We start from the raw sequence: 18,833 nt of genomic DNA on the forward strand, positions 1-18,833 counted from the left end.
CACACCAAAAGCCCATGACAAAAATCAACAATCTCACATGTTGTCAGTTAAAATGTGTGCTTTTATGACTTTAGTGTTGTCATGTAGATTTACATCTGACAGCAGCAGGAGAACAGCTGTGAGCTAAAAACTCTACAATCTTTGACGTGAGTCTCACAGAGATGTTTGTTATGTGGGTGAACTCTGGTTTTCAGTCAGTGCTGACTGTGTGTGTCAGTGCCTCGTACAACCACGTTCTAATGTCTGGGCACCTTCCCTTAGACTTGAAGACTTAAACGCTCTCTTCATCTGTACACACACACACACACACAGCTCTTTTCAGTTCTATAATGAAACAATATGACTGTGTGTGTGTGTGTGTGTGTGTGTGTGTGTGTGTCTCTGCTAGGCACCCGTGAGGCAGCCTTTGTGTATGCCATCTCAGCCGCCAGTGTGGCGTTTGCGGTCACAAGGGCCTGCAGCAGCGGAGAGCTGGAAAAATGTGGCTGTGACCACAATGTACATGGAGTCAGTCCAGAGGGTAGGTCTCTCTCTCTCTCACACACACACACACACAGGCACAGACAGACACACACACACACAGACAGGGTAACACACCCAGTAACTATTATAACTTTAATATATAATATGTGACAATTAAAAAACTCATTTTAACGGCTGAAACGATGCCATTTTCTATGAGTTGGTCATGCATTAAAGGTGCAGTGTGTGCAATGGTGTAGCAGAATTTCCCTCACCTTTGGTGATCATGGTTATGCAACGTTCTTCTCCAGGGTTCCAGTGGTCGGGCTGCAGTGACAACATTGCATACGGTGTGGCCTTTTCTCAGTCCTTTGTGGACGTGAGGGAGAGGAGTAAAGGTCAGTCCTCCAGCCGCGCACTCATGAACCTGCACAACAACGAGGCGGGCAGAAAGGTAACTTTGAGTGTCAGAGGAAGATGTTTTTTTCACGGACAGTGTCACTGTCAACGGCTGAAACTTCAGCACTGAAGACAATTGTTTTATATATTCAAAGCAGAAGTGTAACTTCATCACTCACACAGTTGTTACATTCATTAACGTGTTTAGTTTTTGTATTCCTAATATAACAGATATGTGATATAAGTGCTCTCACTTGTTTTTATCGATCCATGAGAGAATTGAAGCCTGTCAAGTGACAGTTGAACACACACACACACACACAGGTCTGATAGTTTTGCTTGACATAACCTGTTTTCACCTGAGGGACACAGCAAACAAATCCTGTCACACGGTTTCTGTTCAAGAATAATTGAACAATTACATCATTAATCTCGGGTCATTTTCAATGATAAGCATATTAAACAACATGTAGATGTCTGGTAGCCTTCAGTCCCTTCAGTCGCTTCAGTGGTTCTGGTTTTTATAATTCAATAATCAGTCGAAATGTTTATAAAGCTTGCCTTACTTCATTGTCATGTATGGTCTGTGTTACTGTGAACACATTGTTGCCTGGTTCTCCACAGGCCATCCTGTCCCACATGCGAGTGGAGTGCAAGTGTCACGGTGTGTCGGGCTCCTGTGAGGTGAAGACCTGCTGGAGAGCCATGCCGCCCTTCCGCAAGGTGGGCAACGTCATCAAAGAGAAGTTTGACGGCGCCACCGAGGTGGAGCAGCGCAAGATGGGCAGCACCAAAGTTCTGGTGCCTCGCAACGCTCAGTTCAAACCTCACACGGACGAGGACCTGGTCTACCTGGAGCCCAGTCCGGATTTCTGCGATCACGACCCACGGACGCCGGGCATGCTGGGCACGGTGGGCCGCCAGTGTAACAGAACCTCAAAGGCCATTGACGGCTGCGAGCTGATGTGCTGCGGCCGCGGCTTCCAGACGCAGGAGGTGGAGGTGGTGGACAGGTGCAGCTGTAAGTTCCACTGGTGTTGTTACGTCAAATGCAAACAGTGCCGCAAAATGGTGGAGATGCACACGTGCCGGTGATGGAGGCGGGAGCACAGAAGGCACTGCTGATGGACAAAACAAACGCCCCCCCCACACGCTCGCTCAGAGAGCGAGGAGGACTCGTGAAGCTCCCTCGCCTCCTGCTTGAAACCACCATTCCCACCTACCACTGGTCAACGTAAACAGACTGGCTGAGAGGTCAGAGGTCATCCTGTTCATGTATGGAAAGGAGTCGTTTGTGCACAGGATTTAAAGGCAGTTTGTTTCTTCTCGAGTCCCGAGTGTCTCTGGCTGTCTGTCTCTGTCCCTCACGCTCATGTTTGGTTTGTCGTTGAGAATCCTTTTTTTTTGCAATGGTTAACTTATTTGTTGAGACTGAGGAGACTGACGGGGGTGCAGGGCGGTGGTCCTCGGAGGAGGGGCCAAACTGGACCAATTGATGGGCAGATGGATGGGAGGGATTAAAGGGTTGGGGTGTTATTTGCCCTCTGTCCTTGCTGCTGCTGCTGCTGCTGCTGCTTCAGTGACTCAGTCGGAGTGTTAGTAAAGGAGACGCCAAGACTGTCCAAGGTTGGACTCGAACGAGACAAAGGAAGAAGTCACAGATGGACCTGATGTGATTTCATTCCTGAGTGAACGCGGCTGCACTGAGGTCAACTCACTTGTTTTGCCCCCTGCAATGCCCTGATGCTGCTCCACTCACTCACACACTAACTCACTGTCTGTCCACCAGAGGGACAATGATGATGATGATGATGATGATGATGATGATGAACAGGTGAAAGCCACTGTCAGCTCCTTTCTGTCTTTTCACCTGTCACCTGTCAGCAGTACCAATGACTGACAGGTGACACACACACACACACACACACACACACATACAGCTGCTACCTGCAACAACAAGAACCCAGAAACCTTGTACTGGACCAGGTCTCAGATCAGATCTAAAATGTGTATCATGCTGTGAAAGAGTTTCATGCTCATTTGGATCAACGCAGGTCATGACCTTCACCTGCACGTCCACCACCCAACACACACACACACACACAGAGAGAGAGAGACACACACACACACACATACACACTCGAGCTAAACATCCTCATGAGTGGACAGTCACATGACCAGAGCATCTGAAAGTGACATGTGGAAGAATTTTGGGTCCTTGAGGGACCGGTTTAATGTCAGCTATTTTCTAAATATAATAATAAATGTGAATCCACTGTGTATGCAACTTTATTAGCAGCGTCCTCGTAACATCGCGCCGTCTGACCCATGTACTGGTACCGGTCCACGGCCCGGGGGTTGGGGACCACTGTACTATACAACACATGAATCAGACAATAATTATGTCAGACAGTGTGTCTCTTCACCAGCTGTTTTCATCTTAAAAGTAAAGATGGTGGACAGACGTTGTGCCAGAACAGAGACAGGCTAACGGCTAACAAGCTAACAGGGGGACATGTTAGTGAAACTCACAGTGAGCGATGGGAACAAACACAAGCTAAAGATTTAAATCACAGACTCAGACTAGATTTACTCTGCACAGCAGCATTAGCGCTGTCCATCGCTAATGCTAACATGATGCTATGTTATGCTAACGCAGTAGACAGGGTAAATCCAGCACCGGTCCCGTTCATCTCAGGCTGCCATGATGGTGTTTCATGGAAACTGAGTCATGTGACGTCCAGCGCTTTATACCATAGATGGAAAAGGTGCGTCACGTTCAAACTTGATTTTGGAATAAGTGACAGCCCGAAAACACACACACACAAACACACACACACACACACACACGCACGCGCGGTCTGAGAGGGTTGCCGAGCATGTTCACCATGACGACTGAAGCATTTTCACTCCAAGCGCACATAGAGTCCACATCGACAAAAACACACTCTCTCTCTGTCTCTCTCTCTCTGTCTCTCTCTCTGTCTGTCCCTCTGTCTCTCTCTCAGTTTTCAATGCCACTGTCAGGACTGTCTTGTTATCTTGTGCCACCGCAGTAAAACCAAGCTTTCCTATAATAAATAACGTGATATCATCAACATATAGAGACATACTGTAGATCTGTAAAGACTTATACACTGAAGAAGACCATACTGCCTATGAATGTACGTTAATATGGAATATATGCTGTGTCAAAAATGACTGGTGTCCATTATTTTGTGTGTGTGTGTGTGTGTGTGTGTGTGAGAGTGAGAGAAGGAATGCCACAGAAACAATGTTGCCCTGAAGGAGAGACAGAACACAAGGAAACAGAAAGATGGAAAGTGAAAGAGCAGATCCTATTCCACCACCAAGTACTGGAACACACACACACACACACACACACAGCCCTGCTGAGAGACATACACATTTTTCAATAAAATTGTCCATTTCCCGTGTCTTTCAGCTGCATTATTATGTGGCCACAGTGTGCACCATGCTGCATTTGAAATGTGTGTGCGTGTGCTGTTTGTGTGAGGTACATTACACCCTGAGGTCCTTCCCCCTGAACCCCCGACACCTATGCACAACATGCATGTGGAGAGAGCTGTGGCCGTGTCTCCGTGCAGCGCCTGGTTGGGTTTTAGTGACCAGCTGAACACAGGCACAGGCAGCACCACTGGGCTCGGGATGACGGCCAAATGCAGACCACATGGCACAAGATGTTTTCCTGCTCTTGTCTTTATCAATAGGACACTGCTACCACCCCCAACACACACACACACACACACACACAGGAACACTCCAGCTTTCTCACTCTCTCAGTGCCTTTGACGTGAGCTGGTTCCTGTCTGAACGCCGTCTGAATAACATGGTATTGTGACCGCTGTGGGTCTGCGACGGCGAGGATCTGTCCTTCGTTAAGCTGCCATGGCGGCGTAGATGAGATGGTGGTGGTGGCCACGCTGATTGGGAATGTGTGTGTGTGTGTGTGTGTGTGTGTACAGTCAGTCCGATAACCCGACTACGTCGCGTGGTTTGCTGTGGTTGTAACAGAGACATGAAGCTGACAGCTGACTTTTACCACTGTGTGTGTGTGTGTGTGTGTGTGTTTGTGGGGTTTTGTGAAAGACATTTTGAATATTTGCAGAATGAAACTGCTCAGCTGGTTCTGTGCTAATACTTGACATGTATGCAGAATCCTCACAGGGGCCCAAACACGCCACAAATACAGTAAACATACGGTTGAGTTACTGGATCAGGAAGAAGATCTGCAGGAAAACACTCTGTCACGTCTTTGACGAAGGCAGTTACAAGTGAACCACTGAGGTAATAATAATATCAAGGCTTTCACCATCAGTTTATTTTGTATTGTACACAGAGCGGTTTCTATTCCGTCTTCCAATCATGGACTCACGGATCCAATCTTACGGCTTTGGTTTGAATTGCTGCCCATGGTGGCTAATGTTTGCTAACTCGAGGTAGAGTCACATAGTGTGTTTTTACAGATCACTGTAAGACAATAAATCACTAAGAAAGTTTTGGTTTGAATCCTCATTCACTGGGTGTTCCAGCTTCCTCCCACAGTGTAAGTGCAAATTTGTTATTTTGTGACTAATTTGGAATCCTATAATCTTATGAGGGGCCACACGGTTGGTGTAGTGGTGAGCACTCTTGCCTTTGCAGCAAGAAGACCCGGGTTCGAGCCCAGGATGAAACAAGGGCCTTTCTGCATGGAGTTTGCATGCATGTGGCTTCGAACTCACAGTCCAAAAACATGCAATATGAGATTAGGTGAATTGGTCAGTTTTAATGGACCGTGAGAGTGAGTGGTTGTTTGTGGCCCTGTGATGGACTGGTGACCTCTCCAGGGTTTGACTCCGCCTGTTGACCTATGTCAGCTGAGATTGGCTCAGCAACCCCCACATATCACCACTAGGACACGCCAAAGCACCATTCTCATGCTTGATACCATCATTTTAAAAGATTCACTCAAATGAAAATAAAAATACACAACAAAAAGTTTTTGTTGTGTCACAGTGCTGTGTGAGTGAGAGGGGGAGTGGCTACAGTAGAGCAGCAAGAGCCAATGCGTGCTTCTTTTACAGATAATGACATCTTTTGCATTACTTATTCAAACAACGTCAAACTTGGCAGATGTTTCCTATCTTCTTCTTCATGTGAGACTGGCGGGGCGCCCTCTATGGACATGCTGCCCCTGCACATATGTCTATGTATATATGCATACTGTACTGTGCATACTGCATACTGATGATGAGGAGAGAACCTCATCATCATCCTCAGGTGCTGAAGCTCTGCATATGTGCGGCTCTGTGTGTGAAGGGTTAACAGGTTGGCTGGACGTTAATGCCACTCTCACAGAGAACCCAGGCGAAGGCTGGCTTTAGGCCAGGGCTCGGCCCTCCCAGGCCTCTCTCAAACTCCCACATCTCTTCAGCATACTTCTCATATTAAAAGAAAACAAGTTACACAAATGAGACAGATGGTTCTTGTTTGTGATGACAGTTACCGTAAAAGCCTTGTTGTGCAACATGATTGTCACGGGCAAGTGTGGAGCTCATGGACTCATGTTTGCTTGACCTGTGATGGACTGGTGACCTGTCTTCTGTGATTGACTCCAGTGACCTGCGACCTCATATGTTCTGTGTTGTATTTACATTTCAATAATAAACGTGATTAGAACGTGTCACGCGTTAATTTAAAATCAGCTGTTTATCACGGATGACGGATCGACTTACGTGATGTTCGTATTCCCGTAGCGGCCTCCGCATTAAAACCACTGTCACACAGAATAGAATAGAATAGAAATACTTTATTCATCCCCAAGGGGAAATTGTTTCAACACAGCAGCAATACAATACAAACAAAGTATAAAATGTAAACATAAAATGTAGAATGTACAAAAGTGAGAAAGAATAGTGCAATAATGAAAGACTGGCATAAAGGAGTGAGCCTGGTTCTGTCAGAGATTTCTTCTTCTGTTAAGAGGGAGTTTTTTCTCTCCACTGATGCCTAGTGTTTGCTCATTGTGTGAACTGTTGGGGTTCTCTGCTCTCTTTGATGTTATCTATGTACAGTGCCTTGAGATAATGTATGTTATGATTTGGCGCTATACAAATAACATTGAATTGAATTGACTTGAATAATGAACACACATGTGACGACACAGAATAGGTTTGGCCGTGAGCTTGATGCTGATGGCAAAAACCTCACTTCCACAGAAGCTCAGCTTCTCTGGGCGTAAACCACTTTTTGATCGACAGCGTTGCAGAAACATGCAGATGCAGCGGAGCCTTTTCTGCCTCAGTCCAAGTGTGTAGACAAACAACTGCCTGTTGTGTGTTATTTGCTCCAAGTACACCTTAAATAAAAACACTATTATATAGCACTTTATAATTTGGCTTACTTGAAGCACTTACTTACTTCGAGCTCTTGTTTGTACCCAAATGTTGAAATGCACTTTGGATGAATGACATGTAATGTAACTATTAGTTTCACATAATTATCACATTTCCTTGTTCTAGTTGCTTGACGGCAGAATTTATGTCAGAGTTTATGCATAAATAACTGGACCTGACATGAGCTTCCCAGCAACCACCCTGAACTGTGACCCTCATGTGGAGTAAACATGGTGGATACTGGACGGTTCATGTGCTATTGGACCGCTGCCTGTTTCCAGAGGCGGATTCAGTGGTTTTTGCCAGTATTGCACTGATTCAGATACCGAGTAATTTGTCGTCTCATCTCGAGTCAGGGCGACACCATTTCCTGCACTGCAGCTGTGAAGCTAATGTACCCACAGCTAACCCACACTGATTAACTGGGTATGATAATGTAACAGGCCAGTGAGGGCGTATATTCACACACTGCTGGCACAGCTTTGCCCAAGGACACATTGACAGAGCTGGGAATCAAACCCTAAACCTTCAAGTTGAAAGACTGACTACCACTGAACTACATTTTTTATTAAAGAGCTCATAGCCCGGAAGTGCCAATCAGAAATATCTCCCGACTCCGACTGTCACTCCCTGATTCTGTTGCTGAGACCCTCATCCATGCATTCGTCACATCACGCCTGCACTCCTGCAGAGCTGTCCTGTGTGGGCTCCCCAAGAAAACCCAAGTTCAGAACTCTGCTGCCAGGGTTCTCACTCAGACCAAACATCTGCACTGGCTCGCCGTTAAGTTCTGGATCCTCTTCAAGCTTCTCCTCCTCTGCTACAAGTCTCTGCCTTCACTTGCTCCACATCATCTTTCTGACCTCCTCCATGTGAACCGTCCCTGCTGGAACCTGCGGTCTGCTGACCTCGGCCTCGTCTCCATCTCCTGCACCTGCAGCTCTGCACCAACTATGGACTCTCCTAAATCACTTGTTCCTGCAGGTTTTTTCAATTACTGCTGTACAGCGACCTTGGAATGGTTATTATTATTATCATTATTATTATTACAATAACAACAACAATAATAATAATAATAACTTTATTCTTGTCATATTACAACTTAAAAAAGAAAAACCTCCTGAGAATACAGGTCCAGCAGGTCTAACCTTTGGCACCAGGACCATGAATGATAAGTGCTGCTGTGCAGAGGCATGTGGATCATTTTTCTGATCAAACATGATTATTACAACATGTCTGCTACTGTCAGTGACCTCCACTGTGGACACAGCTGTGTTGGACACTTGGATGGAAATACCTATGTTTTGATCCAGGTGTGTTTTTCACATCTGTCCACAACAGATATATTTTACCCACACACACACACACACACACACCAGCAGATGGTGGATGAGGGCTGTACCTGCCACAGCTTCACCTCTGGATGCTGGTATAGAGGATCACTAAGAGATTAACTGCCTTTACTCTCTCACACACACACTTTCTCCCTCTGTGTCTGTAAGTGCTTAGTGAAGAACTTTCCCTTAACACCTGGGCAATGCTCTGTGTGTGCGCGTGTGTGTGTGTGGGCTGATGTTACTGGGCGAGTGTGTTAGCAATCTGGCATGTCAAAATAATCCTTGCAGTGACCAGTAGTGACTTCAGACATGTACTGACACACACAAACACACACACACACAGGTTTGTGCTGATATTCTTCTCAGGACTCTGCATTGACTTCCATTCATTAGGACAGACTAACCAAAGTCTTATCACTTAACCATAATCAGTTAATCACTAACCATAACCTTAACTAATGTTTGTCCTAAACTTAACTAGTTCCTTACAAATGAGGACTACTGGTCCTGACTTTATGCATAATGGACCATTTCTTACTGTTTTGGTAATGTTTATTTATTTATTATTATGATTATTATCATCGTTATCATTATTGTTATTATTGTTGTTGTTGTTGTTGTTGTCCCCGTAAGGAAGACAAGTCCCCAGAATGTGACTGCGTAACCAGATTTAGGTCCCCACAACATAAGGAATACCAGGCGCACACACACATTCTCGCGCAGCAGTCTTACGGAGGACCTTCACAGACGTAAAACATTTCCTAGCCCCTTTTCCTAACCTTAACCACCACAGCTAAATGCCTGATTCTAACCCTAATCCTAAAACCAGGTCTTAAACCCCCAACCTAACCTAACCACATTTGAAATCTTAGCTCTAAACACAAGCATCCATCCATCTTCTACCACTTTATCCTCCACATGTGGGTCACAGGTAGCTATCCATCACAGGTCCAACATACACCAGAGTACCCAAAGAGAAGCCACAATGCTAGTCACTGCGTCACCGTGACGCCCTAAACCTAAAAAACAAACATTCCCTTTCCTCACATGACTTTTTATACTGTAAATGTCATTGTTCCAGTTCTCTGTTGAGCAGAGAAATGAGAGAATTTGAAGCTTGGTTGAATTTAAAGGTCCAGTGTGTAAGAAATAGTGACATTCTGCAGAAACATGGCAGTGCCTCTGCTTTAATGATCAATGACAAATTCAGGAGCCGCTGGTCTCCTGCTGCCTCAGCTGGTAATTTACTATAACTGTACAAATGTGTATCTATTTGAACAATTCAGGTAGTAAAAAGGCGTTTGTTTTATTTTCAGAGTCTACGTTAGCAGCAAATCCACCAAAGAAAAACATTAACACCATATCATTATCGTCACATCGTCGCATGTTTTGTTGATTTGGTGCAGCCCTCACCCTAAATCTGCCGGCTGCTTTCCTCTCAGAGACGCTGGTCCAGGCCTGATGCTGACTGGACGATCCCACAGGACAAAACATTTACATCCATTTGTCAAACATAATGAAGACCAATGGAGGCCAGGTGTGTGTGTGTGGAATGTCCTTGGTTCAGCCTGTGTGATAATTAATGGCTGTCAGTGTCTCTTCAGCACAAGAAGGCGCTGACAGACAGCACTCCAGAAACACAGGGAATGTGTGAACGCTTCACAAGGAGGGATGAGGGCGAGAGAAGATGATCCAGGTCACCTCACAGAATACATCAGCATTACAGCAGTACACACTGACATCATCTCAGTGGGAACTGTGTGTAGGAGAAGCAACAAACCATTTAAAGACAGCTGTCATAAAGATGTGTTTTAATGTCAGCTTCACCTTCTTTAGATGATCTTCAATCAAAACCTGGAAACACAACCTCCATGTGTGTAAGACATGGATTGATTCCACTTCAAATATTTCATATCATATCATCATCGAGCTCTACAGAAGCCTGATAGAGAGAAACAACATCTAACACCTGCAGGACAGTGGCTGACATAACCTGGGTATGAACTGTCCCCATAAGACAAAAGAGACATGAAATTGATTATTTGAGGTAAACATACAGTATCTATCGATCGATCGATCTATCTATCTATATGTGTATATATATATATATACATATATATATATATATATATATATATATATATATATATATATATATATATATATATATATGTATATATAATATATACAATAAAATATAATATATATATAAAGGCGACATAGACCGGAAGCTCCAATTAACGCTGCGTTTGTGTGTGTATCTGCGTCATGACCTCGTTTATGAAATTCTAAAGTTTCAGAACAAACAGTTCAGCCACTGCTGAGAAAATAGTGTTGTATTGTTTTCCTGGGCTCTGCGAAGCGGATCGGCACTTCCTTAATTTGATGTCGTCATCAGAAATCCTCGCCACTCCTCTCAGCACCGTAGCGCCTCCTGGTGCGGGCACTAGTCCGGGCACATCCGGTTGCGTACATTCAACCACAGAAGAACTACTCTCGTTGTACCTGCTGAGATGCAGAGCATCCACCGTGCCAGAGGGGGAGCTGTGTATCTGAGAGCTGGCCTATCTATTACGTCACTTCCAGGTTCCTGGCCAATCACAGGACAGTGGGAAAGCTCTCGTTGGCTGGCCAGTCACAACACAATTCCACGTTCTGGGGGTGTGGTTTTGGTCTGAAACAGCGCGGCTGACGAGCGCGTCAGTGATAAGTAGTAGTAGTATAAGTACCTTCAGAAGATCTGCAAGTGGATGTGAATGCTGCACTAACAACAATCCCTACTGGAACCATCACTGAGACCAATAAGCTGATACACAGTACAGCAATAGTAATCCTAGAAATGCTTGGATACAAGATGGGCTCAAACCATAACAGACAGCATCCACCAGAGGCCAAGATAAGGGTAACATGGAGAGAAGTTAGCCAGCTAGCAGAGCTACAGAAAGGCAACATGGTGAATAAAGGAAAGTACACCAAGTACATACTGTACCTGAAGCACTCGAAACTGCCAAACAGAGACTAACAGCATTGGCCACCCGGTTGAAGAGATACACCAAGGAGGCAGAGGCCAGGAGAATAAACAAGCTGTTCTCCACTGAACCAGCCAAGGTGCACACTCAGTGGCAGGGAGGAAATAACAACAGGTCAGACCCACCAAGAGCTGAGGTGGCAGAACACTGGAAGGCCATGTGGGAAAAAGAGGCATCACACAACCCAGATGCCCAATCGCTAGTGGACCTAAGAGTAGACCACAGTAACCTCCCAGAACAAGAACCAGTAAACCAATGGCAGACATCCAAGAATGAGTGTCAAAGATGAAGAGCTGGACAGCATCAGGCCCCTGATATGATCCATGCCTATTGGCTGAAGAAACTAACGGCACTCCAAGGAACGCCTAGCAGCGCAGATGAACCAGCTGCTAAGGGATGGGTACCACCCAGAGTGGCTGACCCAGGGCAGGATGTCCTAATCCTGAAGGACCCTCAGAAGGGACCCATCCCATCGAACTACCGGCCAATAACCTGTCTCTCCACAACATGGATGCCCTGTCAGGCATCATTTTGGCTAAGATGATTAATCATGCATGTAAATGACATTCAAAAGCCCACATTAGTGTAAAAGTCTCCTGCATGTTTTAGATGGCATTCTAATGAATGGCTCGTTTTTAGGCTTCTGCAGATCTTGATGATGACTGAAAACATGCAGGGGATTTTTTTTTACCTCCAGAAACAAACATTGAGCAAGGAAGGGATAGATCTATTATTATCATTATTATTATTATTATTATTATTATTATTATTATTATTATTATTATTATTATTATTATTAGCCATCCATCATCTACTGCTTTATCCTCCACAGGAAGTTGCTGTGCCAATCTTAGCTGACATACGCCGATAGGTGGGTCACACCCTAGACAGTTCACCAGAGACAAACAACTATTCACTCTCACACCTATGGTCAATTTAGAGTGTCCAATTTACCTAATTTCCATATTGCATGTTTTTGGACTGTGGGAGGAAGCTGGAGAAAACCCACGAACACACGGGGAGAACATGCTAACTCCATGCAGAAAGACCTCTCACACCCCTCCCCTCCCACGCTAATATTCCGTTGAGTGCTAGCTCTCAACGACTTGAACTATTGAATTTTTCCCAGGTGACTTTGCGGTGCTGCTGAAGGCCGGCATGACAGAGTGTCAGGCCATCCTGTACAACATGCTATTGGCCATGATGGTGTTCCTGGGCATGATCACCGGTATCCTGATCGGACACTACTCCATGTGCCGCTGGACTCTTCATGTGTGTGGCTCTGGTGGACATGGTGAGTGGACATCTGTACCGGAACCTGAACGCACCATTGAACACACCACTGAACGCTCGCCACTGTACGCACCACTGAACACTCACCAATGAACGTTCGCCACTGAACGCTCACCACTGAACGCTCACCACTGAACGCTCACCAATGAACGCTCACCACTGAACGCCTCACCAATGTCACTGAGCGCTCACACATCACTGCGCTCACCACTGAACGCTCACCACTGAACACTCACCAATGAACGCTCACCACTGAACGCTCACCACTGAACACTCACCACTACAACGCATGTCACGTGTATTTATGTTTACTCAGAGTAAAAGTTACTTAGTTACTTTTTAACAAGGTTCTGTTTGTTATTATTAAAAAAACTCACGTTCAAACCAATGAATAGATGCTAACATGAGTTAAATGTTAATTCAGTGATTAATTGTTTCAGATCTTACTGGTGAATGTCTCTAACGTCTGATTCTACTTTTGTTTGTCGTGTTTGAGAGAAGCAGCTGTCAGGACCAAATGACACACACGCACACACACAGACACACACACCCAGACAAAGAGACACACGCACACAGACACACACACGCACACACAGACACCCAGACACACACACACGCAGACACACACACACACACACACACCCAGACACGCACCCACCCAGACACACACACAGAGACACACGACACACACACACACACACACACACACATGCACCCATCCAGACACAGAGACACACTCACAGAGACACACACACTCACACACAGAGACACTCACAGAGACCACGCACACTCACACACACAGAGACACACACATAGACAGACACACACACACAGAGACACACTCACACACAGAGACACACACACATAGGCAGCACACTCACAGACACAGAGACACACACACAGAGACACACTCACACACAGAGACACACACACATAGAGCACACTCACAGACACAGAGACACACACACAGACACACACATAGACACACTCACAGACACAGAGACACACTCACACACAGAGACACACACACACATAGACGCACACTCACACAGAGACAAACGCACACACATACGCACCCACCCAGACTCAGAGACACACACACATAGACACTCACAAATACAGACACACACGCACGTTTGTGTCATCTGATGTGTGGTAAACACAGTGAAGTCTCCGAGTGTGACACTGACCTCTTGTGGTCACGTTCCTGCGCTGCACTCTGTAAAGCTGACACTTGAGGAGAACATGAAGTCACTTCCTGTGTTTTATTTTGTAGGAATAACTACCAAAAATGAAAGATAACATAAACACTTTTATTGTGTAGGACTTAATACTAAAATGAAAGATAACATAAACACTTTTATTTGGTAGGAATTAATACTAAATTTAAAGATAATATAAAAACAGGCAGCTTTACAGGCAGAAACTAAAGCTCTGCAAACCTGCAGTGAGGACATCAAAGAAGTGGACCAGTGAGGCTGTGGAGGATCTCCAGGCGTGTTTGGACTCCACTGACTGGGGTTTGTTCAGGACTGCTACCAACAGTCTGGGTGAGTACACAGAGGCTGTGACGTCATACATCAGCTTCTGTGAGGACCGCTGTGTTCCATCACTATTATTTTAATAGTTTATATTTAGAGAATGTTTGTTATGCACCAACAACACCAGAACAAATTCCTTGTATGTGTAAAATCGTACTTGGCAATAAAGCTTTTTCTGATTCTGAGATATATATATGTACATATGTATATATTTCTATATATATATATATATATATATATATATATATATATATATATATATATATATATATATATACATACATACAATTCTAATAATTCACTCTTGCCCTTGCAGCAAGAAGACCAGGTTTCGAGCCCCGGTTGGAACAAAGGTCTTTCTGCATGGAGTTAACACGTTCCCCCCGTGTGTGTGTGTGTGTGTGTGTGTGGGTTCTCCGGGTTCTCCGGCTTCCTCCCACAGTCCAAAAACAAACATGCAGTATGTGGATTAGGTAAATTGGTCACTGAATTGGCCGTAGGTGTGAGAGTGAGAGTGAATGGTTGTTTGTCTCTTTGTGTGTCCCTGTGATGAACTGGTGAACTGTCCAGGATGTGGCCCCGCCTACCGCCCTCTGTCAGCTGAGATTATAACAGTTATAATATAATAACGAGTTATAACAGAATGTGATAGTGTTCAATATATCATTTATGTTACTGAGTATCTGTTTATTTATTCTTTTCTTTCTGCCTTTTTGTTTCCATTTGTCTGTGTGTGTGTAAAATTATGATCATTATTATTAGTAGTAGCATTTGCAATAATTATTAAGTTAGCGGGATAAACATATAATATAAATGGGATTTGATTTCTTCTGTGTTAAGTTTATTTGATGTTTTTTCTTCTTCTTTGCTCGTTGTCATTCTTTGTTGAGTCTGAGTTCAAATAAACTTTCAAATCAAATCAAACCTTCAAAGAAACAAATGTTAGCTCATGTTTGTCACTGTTCTGTCGTGTGTCAGTCAAACAGCGTGCAGCGACACACAATCACATGAAGCTGCAGTGATAACTTCTGCTGTTTGGTCGATGCAAACATCTCACTTTACTAGCACAACGTTGTTGTTGCCTCCATCCGTATGGACATGAAATCACTTCCTGTGTGCAGCACAGAGAAACACAGAGTGGTGTGAACTCAACTGACAAATGTTATTTCTAATATTTACATTGTTCATGTCACATATGGCGCATTTACACCACAGTTTAAGTAGCGTTTCCACGAGCATAGTACCAGGTACTGTTTTTAGTACCTGCTCAGGACGACGCTGAAGTTAGCCTCCAATTCGCCAGCTTCCGATTCTGCACTTAAGGGGAAAGTTAAGGGGAAATTTACCGAATGTGCACTGATTATCTTTTTTTTGGGACATTTCTTGATGTGAAAACATTTTAGACGTTTTGGGTATGACATTAACTTTTGTAATTGTGAAACTTTTATTTTATTTGTGAAAATGCTAAAGGGGAGATTTCACCGTTTTTGTTTCATACCTAGACCAGGTCCACATCAAAAACCACTATACCTAGACTTCTCAAATCTGGACTGGATTAATCTACAGACCCTGAAGATTCATAAAAACACAGCCTCTGATTTGTGAAACGTTTATTCTATTTGCGAAAATGCAATAAAGTTACATTTCACCGTTTTTTCAGCAGATTTCCACTTTGGACCAGATCTACATCAAAAACCACTGTACATAGACTTCTCAAATCTGAACTGGATTATCCTACATACCCTGAAGATTCATAAAAACACAGTCTCTGGTGAGGTTCCAGGCGTGCTAAATAGGTATACAATGCGATGATTGGTCAGACTGCCAGCCACTGATTGGTCAGACATGTCGTCACTGGACGCTTCATTAAAAAAAAACTACCAGCAGGAGCAAACAGTACCGGCACACACCAGGACAACCTCGCTGGCGTCCTAGCCGACATGCAGGCAGACCGCGCCCTGCAGCAGGAGCGGATCCGGGCCCAGCGAGACCGGCATAGGCAGATATTGCTGGACAAGTCCCGTAGGGCAAGAGAGCAAGAAGCTGCCATGAGGAGGGAGGAGAACACTGAGAACGCTGCTTTTAACCAAGCAGTCCTCGCAGTGCTTGGGCAGCTTGTCCAGGCAGTAGGTCGCAGAAACTCTTGACCTGTTCCCTCCCTCCTGTCCTAGGACTGCACATGGTATGGAACTATGGTAATGTATGAGGAAGTCTGGAGTGGCAGAGAAGTATGTTAGACTGGTGCAGGACATGTATGCCAACTGTGAGACAGCGGTGAGGTGAGGTGTAGGTGTGACAGAGAAGTTCAAGGTGGAGGTGGGACTACATCAGGGTTCGTCTCTGAGTCCCTTCTTGTTTGCGGTGGTGATGGACAGACTGACAGATGAGGTTGGACAGGAATCTCCATGGACTATGATGTTTGCAGATGACATTGTGATCTGTGGTGAGAGCAGAGACCAGGTGGAGGAAAAGCTCCAGAGGTGGAGATATGCTCTAGAAAGGAGAGTAATGAAGGTTAGTCACAGCAAGACAGAATATATATGTGTGTGAATGAGAGGAACCCAAGTGGAACCATGAGGCTACAGGGACTGGAGATAAAGATGGTGGAGGATTTTAAGTATTTAGGGTCAACAGTCCAGAGCAGTGGAGATTGTGGAAAAGAGGTGAAGAAACGTGTTCAAGCTGGTTGGAATGGGTGGAGAAAAGTGTCAGGGGTAATGTGTGATAAAAGAGTATCAGCCAGAATGAAAGGAAAGATATACAAGACAGTGGTGAGACCAGCGATGCTGTTTGGTCTAGAGACAGTGGCACTGAGGAAAAGACAGGAAGCAGAGCTGGAGGTAGCAGAGATGAAGATCTTGAGGTTCTCTTTGGGAGTGACGAAGATGGATAGGATCAGGAATGAGTCAATCAGAGGAACAGCACGTTAGCATGTTAGATGTTTTGGAGATAAGGTCAGAGAGGCCAGAATGAGATGGTTTGGTCATGTACAGAGGAGGGATAGTGAGTATATTGACAAGTGAACCACTTCTTTACAGCCTTTCGGGCCTAACTCACCCCTCCACAGAGCTTAGCTAGAGAGCTGTACCTTTTCAGACCCACTTGGACTATGAGTGCAGCTCCCCACAGTGTCTCATCTTTCTTGGTCTCAACTGGGGTCGATTTTGTCTCATGTCCTGCCGACTGGAACCCTGCTAGAGCCCTGCTAACTCCATCTGTGAAATTCCGGCCTTCACCACCGGAATATAATTTTCTTTGCTTGAGTTCTGGTGAGAACTGCTGTAAAGTCATTCTTCTGGAGTTTACTCTCTGTTTCCGTAGCATCAGCTGCCACTTTTGCGGCAGATTTTGTGGGACAATCTTCGACTGGACTAGACAGGAACTCGGGTCCCTTCTGCCATTCCATGAACAGCTCAATTGCTTTCCCTCGGAGCTCATCAGAGAGGGATTCATCCCAAGTGTCCTTAGTGAGCTTGCCAGCTTCCTGGAAGGCCTTCCTCGCAAGAATCCCACCTTTTTGCTTCACAGGTGTCGTTAGACCGATGATGTCGTACAATTCAGAGATCTGGCTCAGTAGGATGCGACGAGTTAATGGGTTTGGTGCTTTTACATCCACTTCACCTTCAGTAAGGAGAGTCATTTGGTCAGGCTTTGCCTCGTCCTTCCTCCTACTTTGACCAGACCGGACCCAGGGTTTGAGGTAGAAGCCCCTTGCTTTCAGGATCTTCTCCACTCCCTCTAGGATCCTCTTCCAGTCGACCGGCTTCTCATGGTAGCTGGGTCTCTCAGAAGTGTAAATGGGGATTGGCTCACTAAACTTCAAAAGCTCTACTCTTGTGAGTAATGACTTTGTTTATGTGGTTTCCCCGGCTGGCTAACTCCCACAATGCAGACAGTCTTAAAACCCTGGCCTCATGACAGCTAGCTGACAGTCCAGAAAACACGTTCCATCAACAACTCCTTGAAGAATGACGGACAGCCAGCACACAGTCACAGTAACAGTCCTGCGGTGCTATGATCGGTGTGGGAGCCACCACCTGTTTTCACTGTAGGCAGCCATTTCCCGGAATTCAGGAAACCGTACCTGCTCTGGCACCAACAACGTCTGACACTGACACACAGTTGAGACTCTCCAAAAAGATGTCCGATAGTCCGGTCCTCTGAGCCAGTAGCTAGCTTCCACAGTGCTATAGCAACTCTCTTCTCTGAGGGAACACGACCACAGAAAGCCGCGTCTCGCCGCTCCATAACTTTTGTTGTAGCATTTGTTGTAGCTGCACAGTCTCTTCTTTTTTGCAGGTTTATCCTTTGTAGTTTACATTTGGAGGAATGTGTGTGTTTATTTACAGTATACTGATCATGTGCGACTGATGC

General features: G+C 45.1%; 1 protein-coding gene across 1 annotated transcript in view; it reads left to right on the forward strand.

The window, feature by feature from the left end:
- wnt4 (wingless-type MMTV integration site family, member 4) overlaps window positions 1-4,062 on the forward strand; it is a 29,050-nt gene extending 24,988 nt beyond the window's left edge. The window contains exons 4-6 of the mRNA XM_044022927.1: window positions 389-520; window positions 774-916; window positions 1,486-4,062. Coding sequence (XP_043878862.1) covers window positions 389-520; window positions 774-916; window positions 1,486-1,956 — 746 coding nt within the window. The 3' untranslated portion in view covers window positions 1,957-4,062. The remainder of the gene's footprint in view (window positions 1-388; window positions 521-773; window positions 917-1,485) is intronic.
- The last annotated feature ends 14,771 nt before the right edge of the window (window positions 4,063-18,833 follow it).

This window comes from Solea senegalensis, linkage group LG4 (genome assembly GCF_019176455.1).
Source record: "Solea senegalensis isolate Sse05_10M linkage group LG4, IFAPA_SoseM_1, whole genome shotgun sequence".
NCBI lineage: Eukaryota > Metazoa > Chordata > Actinopteri > Pleuronectiformes > Soleidae > Solea > Solea senegalensis.